This window comes from Impatiens glandulifera, chromosome 2 (assembly GCF_907164915.1).
Source record: "Impatiens glandulifera chromosome 2, dImpGla2.1, whole genome shotgun sequence".
Classification (NCBI taxonomy): Eukaryota; Viridiplantae; Streptophyta; class Magnoliopsida; order Ericales; family Balsaminaceae; genus Impatiens; species Impatiens glandulifera.
The window spans coordinates 53,991,834-54,004,303 of NC_061863.1; the positions used below are offsets into that span (position 1 = coordinate 53,991,834).

Below are 12,470 nucleotides of genomic sequence, written 5' to 3' on the forward strand. Positions count from 1 at the left end.
TTAATATATTATATAATAATAAATTAAATATAATATTAATAAAGAATATAATAAGAAAGAGGAGTGATAGAGTGAGGAAATTTGGTGAGGGAATGACGTGTCATCACCTTCATTAGTTGGAAAATGTAAAAGTGGGAGGAAAGAGAGAAAAAAGAGAAATTATTTGATTTTTTAAGCGAATAAGATTACGACACGTCATTCCCTCACCAAATTCCCTCACCTAATCATTTCTCAATAAGAAATTAAAAATGAATGATATAAGAATAATAGTTTAACTAGGAGGACTAATTACTATTTTATACAAGATATGGGTTATAAATTATATAAAGTTATAAATTTATATCAATATTAAAAATGTAAAAAAGTACCATATTAAAACACTATACCAACCAATGTTAGTATAATTTATATATACTACCCTTTGTACCCAACAAAACATGGCCTGTCTTACCACGCTTTCCAGGTTCTCTCTGATATATATTTTTTTTTCTTTTTTAAGTTTAGCTTAAGGATCTATTTTTTAGTTCAAAATAAGAGTGACTTATCTGTCAAGTTTTCCACCATCACCTCCAACAAATTTTATGAGGAAAACAAAACAAATCAAATATAGATATAGTTATGATAGATTTTATTTGAATTTTTTGTTCATTAAATTAATCATGTTCTCACATTGTCATTATATATATATACTGTGTACACTAATTTTTGATAAAATAATTATTTTAATATTAGGTTGAATTATAAGATAGATTTTTAACATAAATTTAAGTTGGGCTAGGTATTTTAGTTGAATATGAAAGTACGTAAGTTAAATTTTAAATAAAATAATGATTATATTATTCAGAAAATAATTAGTTGGTAAAAAAATATTTGACTAAGATTATATATAGTTATATCATTTAAATATTGTTAATTATAAATATCAAGATAATATTTTTGACCAAGTATTTTATCAAGTTATTAGTCTTATTCATATATTGGAAACCCATAATTTTCTTCTCCGATGAAAAGCAAGAATTTATCATTTGGATTTGGGTCAACACGAGGTTTTTAAGGATAAATATTATATATTTGATCATTTTTTTTTTCTATCATCAATAAATCAATTAAATGAAATAAATCATACCTAATAAATAATTCAAGTTATAATAATAAAATATCAAATTAATTTATTTAAGAAAATAAATTTAATTACATAATTTAATTGTACATGTTATATTCATCACTCATCAAATTGTTATATGATAAGTTAACTGAAACTTCATAATTACTAAGTTAAAAAAAAAAAATATTTGTTAAAATAATTATAACATTGTATTAATTAGTTTGGCACTGATGACTTATAAACAATGTTTAAACTGTAAACTAATTAAATTATAAGAAAACTAATTGGGCTCAATTTTTATTTGGGGATCAAATTTGGGTAGTGTTTATAAAATATGACCAAATAATTCTATATTTTTTCAATTTCTCTAACTATTCTTACACATTACAATCTAGACACAAATTTATCTTGTTAGAAAGATTTTTCAAAAAGAAATACAAAATTTATCTCAATTCATTTTTTTTTCATATCTTTCATTAAATTACACATTTTTTAAGTTACCCAAACCAACCAATTAAAATTCGTAAATCTTGAAAACAAGTATATTTTGTCCATTTGAAAAAAATCTCAAATAACTAATCTTTTTTAATAATTCTAATATTATCTAACTCAATTCATAGTTGAACATGCATCTAATAAATTACTGATCAAGATCAAGCCAAATATAACAATTATTAGGTCAAAACTAAACTATATATATATATTAGTTTTGCTTGAACTAAGCAAAGCAAAAGATAATGCATCTAATAAGTTCATACTTTACTGCCGATTAACAGATAATTAATAACTAACTGAAATAATTAGATCTAAATTAAGCTACCCATAATTAAATTAAATAAATAAAGTTAAAAGGCTCGATCTGTATTTCCCCTGTTTACTTCAATCCAAACAGTCCCTTAATTTTATTCCAAAATCCTTTATTCATCTTCTTCTTCTTCTTCGTCTCTGCATCCACTTTCTTAACCCTAATCGCAGACATTCTCTCTTTATTCTCTCTCTTATACTCATCCACAAAGCTTTTCACTGAATCTCCAGCGTATGTAAATGCAGTCAACAACGAAGGATAAACCTTTACCACCGCCTCTTTGAATTGTCTCGACTCCTTCTTTACAGGACGAGAAGAAGAAGAAGAAGACGACGATCCATCGTCATTATAAGCAGGATAGTCACAGATTCTTTGTTTACCGTTCATATATGCATTGCAAGCAGCTAATATATGAGATGCTCGATCACGGAAATGAGATCTAACCAATTCATCAAAATCATTTGGCGGTCTCCGAAGCAAGTAAATCATAGTTTTGCATGACAGTATGAACACATTCTCACTGTACGTGATTGATCGTTTGTTTTGACCTGGTATCAGTATGAATCCAGTTCCAGGTTCGTTGAAGAATGGATCTCGATTCAGAACCATTCCTTGAATCGAGACCAAAACCTAATAATAAAATTTGAAAATGAGCTCTGCATTTATAATTGGATGATTCAATTATTTGAGAATGTATGTAGCTATGAATGCATGCATGCATGTATTGTACCTGGAAAATGGTGGATTGGTTAGGGTTCCAACCCTCGCCCTTCCTTATGGAGAACCAAGTGCTGAGAAGGCTAAGGCAAACGTAACCGTTTGCATAGAGATTAGGGTTTATACGAAGTCCGAATGAATGGTAAGTAACTATTGGAGGTTTGAATGGATAATCGGACGGGAACAAGATATCGAAGAAAAAGAGTCCGTCGTGGTAAGGTGTGCCGGCAGGACCGACGATCGCCGCACGAAGTAGGTTGATTTGATTCTCGTAGGCTCGGACATAGATCGAATCGGGGAGATCTTTCTCAAGTATCCGCCATTCTTTCATGATCTTCTTGTAGGCTACGCTTGTGGGAGTGATGGAACAATTCGACCTTTTGCCTCCCCGACCCCAATAATAAAGGTGATCGGAGGAGACATCAGGTAGTATGTCGAAATTCTTGAATTTCTTCTCTATTACGGTTACGCCATTTGAGACTTTTTCTTCTTCAATTTCTGGTTTTTTTACAGAGAGAGCAGCCATGGAAGCTTAATTAAGCTAGGAAAGGTTCTAGCTAATTGATGAAGATACTCTTGCATAATTATATATAAAGTTAAAAAAACAGGTCAAATTTATTAATTAAAATTAAGGAAACTTTCTTTTTTTGCATTAATATTTGTTCTTATTTATATATATAATAACTTTTAATTTAAAATTGTGAGGTCTACAATAAGCTCCCAAAATTATCCACATCATTTTTTATTTCTCTTTCTTAATTTATTTCTCTCTATTAATATATATATATTTCTTGATTTTAATTTCTATTTCTTAATAAACATTTTTTTTAATGTAAGAATTATTAAATTTTATGAATATAATTTTAATTATATTATATTAAAATAATAAAAAGTTATTATATATTTTAAAAATATAAATATATATATTTAAAATATAAAATAATATAAAAAGTTATATTCAACCTTAACTATGCAAAAATTACAAAAATTAATAAGTTTTAAGAATAACATACAAAAATTAATAAATTTTAAGAATAAAAAATAATATTAAGCTCTAATCTATATATAATAACTCTTAATTTAAAATGATGAAGCTGTACAATCATCTATTATGTAATTTTTCTTTCTTAATTTATTTCTCTTAATTATTATTTCTTTCTCCTAAAGTATATTTCTCTCTTTTTATTTCTTTTTTTTAATAAAAAAAATTTTCATGTTAGAATAAATAAATTTTATGAATAAATTTTTTATTATACTATCTATGCTTAATATTAAAATCTTGAGGTGGAGCATACGCGAGAATTTTTTTATGAATAAATTTTTTATTATGTTTCGATGGATGTATCCGATAGAACAATACATGGGCACAATGAAAAGATATTTGCGAAATAAAAATCACCCAGAAGGCTCAATAAGCGAGACATATCTTGTGAATGAAAGTATTTGTCTATGTGTGCCAAATACATGAAAGAAGCTCTTGAACCAAGTTCAATCACGGGTCTCTCAATATTTTCATCGTTGAAATCCAATGACACAATATATAACTTGGATTATTGCAATCGAGATATGACTCGTTCATACATCTTGAAAAATTTCCCTCAAGTAGAACCATTTTACATGTATGATTTTATATTACTTTGTTAGTACTAGCATTAAAGAACCGATTTTAGAATTTAATATTGTGAACACACGTGCAACGAGTATGTGCAGGATTGCAATAACATGGAGTCCCGTGGAGAAATTCCTCCAACGTATGCTAGCTATTTTAAGCATAGAGTGAGTAGATACCAGAACCATGGATAGATCTAATAACTTTAACTTGATTCTACATTTTACGAATAATTTAACATGAGACTTAATTTACGTATATAGGTCGCCCAATTAATAAACGATAACGATATATCAAGAGACCTTAAGATCTTAAGTTCCGGTCCAACTATGTACTCATTTAGTTTTGTTTGGTGTAAAATAAACAGATACAAATTCTGTACAGAAAAACACGACGAAGGTCTAACCACTCAAAATAGCAGAATTGTTGTTGTAGGCAACAATGGATCAGATACTCTATCATACTACGGAGTTTTAACGGACATAATCCAAGTACAATATTATTCTCACAAACGGATTGTCCTCTTCAAGTGTTAGTGGTTTGATGCACATTCTGGGGAACGTGGAGTGAAAGTGAATAAATATGGCTTCGAAAGTATAAGCGTCAACCGCCTTTTAAAAATCTAAATGTAGGAACCTTATATTTTGGCGAGTCAAACAAAACAAGTATTCTACGCTCCTGATATGGCATCACGACCCGAATGGAAGATTGTGACAAAAATAAATCCATGTTTTACAAATATTTAGTTAAGAATAGATTAGTGTTTTACCTTAAACTTCACATCATATTGATTCATACTAATAAATATTCTCGTATTATCTTTGTTAATAGGTAGGCGACCTTACGATTCAAGGGGGGTCTTGAGAGAGCCGGGGAGAGCATTTAGGGGAGCCAGTAGGACCTTCAGTGGGTCCGGTGTTAAATCCTGTCCCAATATCTTTTTTCATACCAAACCAACCACAAGAGGAGGATGATGCTGATGATTTCGTTGAGAGTACGTTTGCGGGGGCAGAGCAGGATCAGGAGGATGAGAAGGCTGAACATGAAGAGGAGCATCATGAGGATGACCAGTCCACTCCGGACATTACTGGTACCAGTAATTTATTATAAATATTTATTGTTTATATTGTTTATAATGTTTTTGACCTAATAATATTGATTATTTGTTTATTTACAGGTCCTTCTTCCACGCGTAGACGATGTTGTAATAAGAATATTGAGCTTGCTAAAAGGGCTCAAGGATTTAAAGGGAAACTGACTTTCGGAGACATGGATGGGAGACTAGATGGTGATGCGAGGCGTATGTGGTCTCGGCATGTGGGGTCGATGACGCGGGACCCTCAACTCATCTCGCATCGCCAATTAAAGCGGAGAGCTTTGAGTAGCGACCAACTCGATTCACTATGGCATGCTATGACGGTAAAAAATTGAACCTTAATTAACATTCAAATGAAGTTTTATAACATTTGGTGATTTTATATTTTAGGATCCATTTGAGAATACAGATATGCCTATAGATACGTTTAGAGAGGCCGAGATTGCACACGCCAAACAAATATGGAATAGGTGGCGCTCCAATTTGAGTTGGGATTACGTCCGGATTCATAACGGAGATGAGGCGGCCGTGCTTGCGAATCCACCACCTTGTTATGATCCAGCAGATTGGGAGTTCCTCTACAGATAGTCAGACACCACTTCTTCACCGAGAATTTCAAGGTACATATAATTTCAGAATTGAAATATGTACTAACGACACTAGTTTTAACTTCTTCTTTTTTTATTTTAAATGCAAAAAAAGATCTATCAATATTGACAACAGAAAACAAGTGAAGTTTCCGCACCATACAGGTAGTAAACCATTTTCGTGCGTAAAAGAAGATTTGGTATGTACATTATTCAGTTATACTTATTATAAATAATTTAACTAATTTACTGATGAACACTAACTAAATTATTTATACAGACGGTTGAGCTCGGACGTCCACCAACTATCATAGAGAGGTTCAGAAAGACTCAAACTCCGAGACCCACCAAAGACAACCCGATCCCGACATTGAACCCATTATCACAAGAGAAGATCGTAAGTTAATAAATAAGTTTAATTGAAAATTTAATAGAACTATATATACATCTTATACAATGAAACTTTAAAATATGCAGGCGGAGATGGAGCAAATAATTATTGAAACACTCGCTATCTCCGACTTTGAGGTGACCGATAAAGCCTTCGGGCCCCAACGACACGGGCATGTGATGGGTATGGGGTCAGGCGTCCAGCCATCGCGCTTTCACGGTGATCGGCGGAGGAGCGACAATTCTCAACATGGAGGGTTGTCGTTAAGAGAAGAGAACCAACAACTCCGGATGCGGGTCAATGAACTGGAAGATATAATTCAAGTTAATAACGAAAACACGCAAAACAGATTGCAGAAATATTAGCAAGGTTATCGAATCAACCACCACAGTCACCGCTGAGTTAGTACGTTTATTATGTAGTTTTTGGATAATGTTATCGTGTTTGGAACAAATATGTTGAATTATGTTTTTGGATTAGTACACGTGTGTTTGTAACACGTGTTTGTAATACGTGAGGATTTAGAATTTTGGAAAATGTAATGAATTTGTTTAATTATTGTATTTTTTGGTTTGACTGATAATTAAACAGGTTAAGGTTATGTAAAAAACAAACAAAATATTAAAAATATGTAAAAAGGAAATACCGAAAGATATATGCATAGATCTTTCGGTAAAGGAAGTGAAGCAAAACCGAAAGATATGCATAAATCTTTCGGTAAAGTCATTAAAGCAAAACCGAAAGATATGCACAAATCTTTCGTTAAAGTCATGAAAGCATAGCCGAAAGATATGCATAAATCTTTCGGTAAAGGAAGTGAAGCAGAGCCGAAATAAAGTAAAGAAAAGCCGAAAGATATGTATAAATCTTTCGGTAAAGGAAGTAAAACAGTGCCGAAAGATATGCATAAATCTTTCAGAAAAGGAAGTAAAGCAAAACCGAAAGATATACATAAATTTTTCGGTAAAGGAAGTAAAAGCAATTCCGAAAGATTTTACTAAATCTTTTGGAAAATGATATACCGAAAGATATGAAATCTGTCGGCTTAGGTCTCTACACCTTTACCGACAAGATCACTACCGACAGATGCCGACAGTCTAACGTGTTGTCGGGAAAAGACTTTTACCGACAGATATATGACTTTTACCGAGAGGTTATACTTTCGGTAAAAGACCTATTTTTACTAGTGTTTATTCTGATTTTGATTATCTTAACTTTCAGAAAACAACATACAAATTTTAAAAAATATATATATTATGAATTTAAGTATCCTAGATTATAATATCCAACATTAATTTGAGCCAATAACACAATCATTATCATATTTCCAACATTAATCCATACAATTCATTTATTTTATCTTAAAGAATGAATCCAAACCATCTTGTAAGGTCATTATACTTCTTTAGACAACATACCTGTTTAAAGGCAAGTTTGAACTATTTTAAATTGTTGGCACCTTAGATTCTATATTTGGTTGTCAAAATTGGTATGTTAAACCATTTTTTTTCACAAGTAAGCAATACAATCTTCAATACCACATTTACTTGAAAAGCATTAATTTGAATGGACAACATTATCTTCATTGTCACTATCAATGTCAAAGCTGGCTTAAGATCCAAGGGATTCAAAATTAGATGTTGAGCCAGAGGTAGTTTATTGGAATTATATGAGTGTAAAGAGAAATCACATTAATCCCAACTTCCAAAGAACTTAACACAAGAAACTATATATAAATTAGTTTCACAATATTCAAAACCTTAAATTTCTATAATATTTTGAAAATGTAAAACTATTTTATTAATATGTATACTTACCTAAGCTGTAAATTTATGATGAAAATCCATCAAAAATATTTAAAAATAAGTTAAAACTTGAAAAGTTATAAATTTTCAAACAACAAATAACTACCAACACAAAAGTGAACCATATTTTCATTCATCCAAGAATGAATTCAAAATGGCCTAGAATAGAGCTGCCAATCGTGAATAAACGTTCGTATTCGACTCGGGTAAGTCGTGTTATACTCTTAATCGTGTCGTGTTGTGTCTCAATCTTATCTCTGTCGTATCGTGTCTTGACCAATTCAAAATATTATGATTCACAGACTCTTTCGTTTCGTGTTATTCGTGTCTACGAGTTTATTCGTGTCGTGCTAACTCGTATTTAAATTCGTGTTATTCTAAATAGATTTTGTCATCGTGTCAACACAATCGTCTTTATGGTAAAAATGCTCCAATTTAGTTAGATTAATGTTCCAGTCAATGCAATGCGCAAGTGGTTTGGCAATTTTCCAAAACCAAATATCTTGAACATGATATGATCTTGACTTCATGTTAATCAAAACAAGTACTAAAGCTTAAAAAAGTCCAGAGAAATTTCAGTGACGAATCGCGCTAAGTTCTGTCTGTCCCTTGTGCGGGTAAAGAAAAATTAATGGTCTATTAATTGAGGTACCGTGCCCGATTCTAAGAAATAGAAGTTGTTTGAAAAAAAAATAGTTGCGAGAATATGTACCTATTTTTCTATATATATAACAAATATATTAATAAAAATGGCATACAACATACCGGTCAGATGTTGAGATTGTTGACGTACAGATTGTCGGTCGCCAAGAAAAAAGAATCCAAAAGAAGAAGAAGGTCTGGTGAATGTTGGGAGAAGCTCCTTTAAGCGTAGCTAGTGAATTTATACCTAATTATTTAATTAAGTATATGATATTTATTATTTTTTTAGGAAAAAATATATAATATTTATTATTATATATAATTAAATTTAATTATAAATATTACATTTATGAAATTAAATAATTTATTAATTTAATAAAAATGCAATAGGTGTAGAGAATGTTAGTGTGAGTAGCTTAGGTCACGTGACTAATTGTGTTTATGTCGTTTCGTGTGTATACTCGTGCTCGTGTTGTGTTTATACTTGTGTCGTGTCTATACTTGTGTTGTGTCCGTGTTGACTCGTAACCATGTTACGATTGTAACTGTGTTACGATTGTATAAACTCGTGTTGTGAACGTGTTGTCTTGCGCTTGTATCGTGTCAACCCAAGACCCGAGTGAAATAATATCGTATCGTGTCGTTGCATACAAATATCGTGTTGAATCGTGTCGATTCGTATTTATCCAATCCATTGTCTAGCCTAGTATGGAATGAAAGGAAATCAATTCATTAGGTTCTCATAACAACTTAAATCAACATAATATGGATAATCTTTCGTCTAGAAGGTTTCAAAACAAATATTGTTGGATACTACTCCACTTCAAAATTTTCATTTTTTATCTTAATGTTATTTTCATCAAGTTTCATTCTTGATTATTCTAAATTTTCGCGACAGTCTTAACAACTTTTTCTACCTTGACAATCTTTTTGTCCCTTTTATTTTTTATATAGCGAAAAAGCCCGAGATATATCAAAAGAGATTCCGCATACTAGATAGAAATATAGTACATCAACATCCATCTAAGGTATATATTTTGTTTAAATGGTTGTTTATTAGCCACATAAAAGAATGAAAGGGACTATTTTATATTTGTGATTCATATGTAAATGAAATACATATCAAAACTGAAGTTATTCTTATCTCAAATACAAATGGAACTTGGTTTAAAAAAGGTTTCATGTAACAAATATATAAGAGCTAAGCTGGAACTAACTAATAGTATTCATCATTAATATTAATAATAATATTATTTTAAAATAGTCCAGGTGTTATTCATTATTAATATTATTAACTTGTTATTTCTAATTAACTAATTGCATGTTAGGCTGGAAGTAATGGCAAATCCACCTCATCACACCACTCGACACACCTAGTCTCAAAATATTCACTCCTCACCTCACTCGGCCAATAACTCAACCACACCTGGCACCCCATTCGCCACCTCATCACACTCCCTTCCACCTCCTTATTCAACCTCCACCCTACCGCCCTCCCTCCGCCATCATCTCCGCCGCCTCCCGCCACCACCCACCCACCGGACTTTGTAAAATTCCTATCTCCCCCGTTGCTCCGCCTCCGGATAACATCCGGCCGCTCCCCGCCGCTTCCCGGACTCCACGCCGCCACCTCAATTCCTGTCGTCGTATCACACAACACGGCGTCGTAGACTGCCACGTTTCCCTCCGCGTCCTGATCCCACCTCCAAGCTTTCGTCCTCGCCTTCGTTGCCGTCTTCGTTGCAGCCTTCACCCTCGGTGCCTTCGAGTTTCCGAAACTTCCTTTCATAACCCTCTGCGTCTCTACTTCCTTCTCTTGATTGTGTGTGGACTTACCCAAGCTTAGTCCACCTACGGACAAGTAGGTAGACCCAATATCCGGACCGACCCATACACGCATTCGCGACGGGAAATGTCTCTCCTCCGCGTAGTAATTGTCACCACCACCACTCTTACTGTTACTACTGCGAAACCCTAACCTTGCCACATGGACACGTATATTGTCCACGTTTGCATTCACGAGAATATATCCATCGTAGTATCTAATTGTATATTCCATTTGAATTACAACTTCAAGTTGTTGGTGTGCCAAGGCGTACTTTAGCAAAGACTCCTTCGCTTCGATTAAATTGTTCTCCCCGACATTACCGTTATTACGGGTGATATCCATACCCAAAACCGGAACGTAACCCTTTAGAATCCACAACCCGTGTGACTCGGTTGCGTACGAGAATCCGAGATTTGGTGACGGTGACGGTGAGGGCAATCCAATTCCGGTAACCTCTTTGAGAATCAACCATTTCGCTAACATGTACCCGACTGTGCGCATTACGCACAGCTCGACGTCGACTCCTACGGAAAAGAAGAAGGCCTTGAGAATAGAGGATTGTTTGGTTGTGAAAGTTTCGATATTGGGAGCTAACAATGAGTGAAAATAGAACGTGCCCACCTCTGCGGGCACGTCCAAAACGCAGAGCCAGAAGATGCGGGTGAGGAAGAGGAGATGGAATAACCCGGAGAACGATTCGGGCGAGTGAGAGTCCATGACCCATGATACGGCCTTAGGGTTGAGGGTCAGGAGGTCTGAGCGGCGGCACGTGCTATCCTGAGCCGTAGGCGACAGAGAGATGAGTTCCTGGAGGAGCTGGAGGAGCAGGGGCAGGAATGGCTGAGATGATGAGAGGCTACACGTATCGGAAACCCAGAGGGTCTTCTCTCCATTGAAAGAATGGAAGCCGTGAATTGAGACGGAGAAGGTAACGAAGTGGTTCAAGTTGGACCCGGATGTGGGGTTTGCCCGGAGCTGAATCACCTGGTTCTTTTTGGAGGTTGCAAGTTGGAGAACGAGTGGAGAGTGAGTTGGGTCGGGTAGTAACTCGCCCGAGTTGGAAAGATTGGATATCCATGACCATACATCCATTTTATCTCTATCTCTTCCTCTTCCTCGTAGAATATTTTTATATATAAATAGAGTGAATGGTGAATGGTGAGGCAGCACAACATGGAGAGTGTCGATCTTAATTATAGCCATTAAAATGGAAAAGAAGCCATGCCATGTAAAATGGTGGTTCGTGGAGGCATGATAACCTGAATTTTGGGGAAATTAATTCAGTTGTTGGTTGGTTGCATTTATTTATTAGGGTGTTCAATTTTCTAGTAGTTATTCCATTTTTTTGTCTTGTTTTTGGTCAAGTTTGGAGATTGGGATGTGGGATTGAATTAGCTCCGGACATTTTTTCATTGTACAAACTAGCTAGTGACAACACAAATAAATGCTTCTTGGGGTAGAGAGAATGACACGTAAGATGGTTTGAGTAATTGATGTGGATAATTATCCATGTTAGTTATATTTATATTATTATACATATATACAAGAGAGTAAAGCCATTTTTTTTTATATGTTATAATACAAGTAGGGTGAGAATTCTTATCAGACTTAAGTTGGCGGGTTTGGCTAGTCAGATTAACGGACTCTCAACGTTACTAATTTAACCTTATTGGGTAAATATTTTAACCTAAATTGACCAGTTTATTTATAATTGACTCGAATTACCCTGTTCGAATCTAATCCGATATCATTAAATCACAATTCACATATCTATTTCAAATTTAAATTACATCAACACAAAACAAAAACGAAAATAACTCACATGTCCGCTTCAAAAAAAACTTCTACAAAAAAGAAAAAGAAAATGAGTGAGTTAGTACTCATT

General features: G+C 33.5%; 2 protein-coding genes across 2 annotated transcripts; both read right to left on the minus strand.

Moving 5' to 3' along the window:
- Window positions 1–1,979: 1,979 nt before the first annotated feature.
- LOC124924952 (putative ubiquitin-conjugating enzyme E2 38) lies at window positions 1,980–3,153 on the minus strand. Its single transcript, XM_047464933.1, has 2 exons — window positions 2,641–3,153; window positions 1,980–2,540 (listed from the first exon to the last, which is right to left on the minus strand). The coding sequence occupies exons 1-2, from the start codon at window positions 3,151–3,153 to the stop codon at window positions 1,980–1,982; spliced, it is 1,074 nt and encodes a 357-aa protein (XP_047320889.1).
- A 6,890-nt stretch (window positions 3,154–10,043) lies between these two features.
- Window positions 10,044–11,711, minus strand: LOC124927779. Its single transcript, XM_047468254.1, has one exon. The coding sequence runs from the start codon at window positions 11,675–11,677 to the stop codon at window positions 10,082–10,084; it is 1,596 nt and encodes a 531-aa protein (XP_047324210.1). The 5' UTR covers window positions 11,678–11,711; the 3' UTR covers window positions 10,044–10,081.
- Between the last annotated feature and the right edge of the window lie 759 nt (window positions 11,712–12,470).

Bases quoted from the DNA above. Each gene is read 5' to 3' on its own strand.
- LOC124924952 (XM_047464933.1), bottom strand. From the start codon at position 3,153: ATGGCTGCTCTCTCTGTAAAAAAACCAGAAATTGAAGAAGAAAAAGTC. The intron at 2,541-2,640 runs GTACAATACATG...TTTTATTATTAG, and splicing joins ACCAATCCACCATTTTCCAG to GTTTTGGTCTCGATTCAAGG.
- LOC124927779 (XM_047468254.1), bottom strand. From the start codon at position 11,677: ATGGATGTATGGTCATGGATATCCAATCTTTCCAACTCGGGCGAGTTA.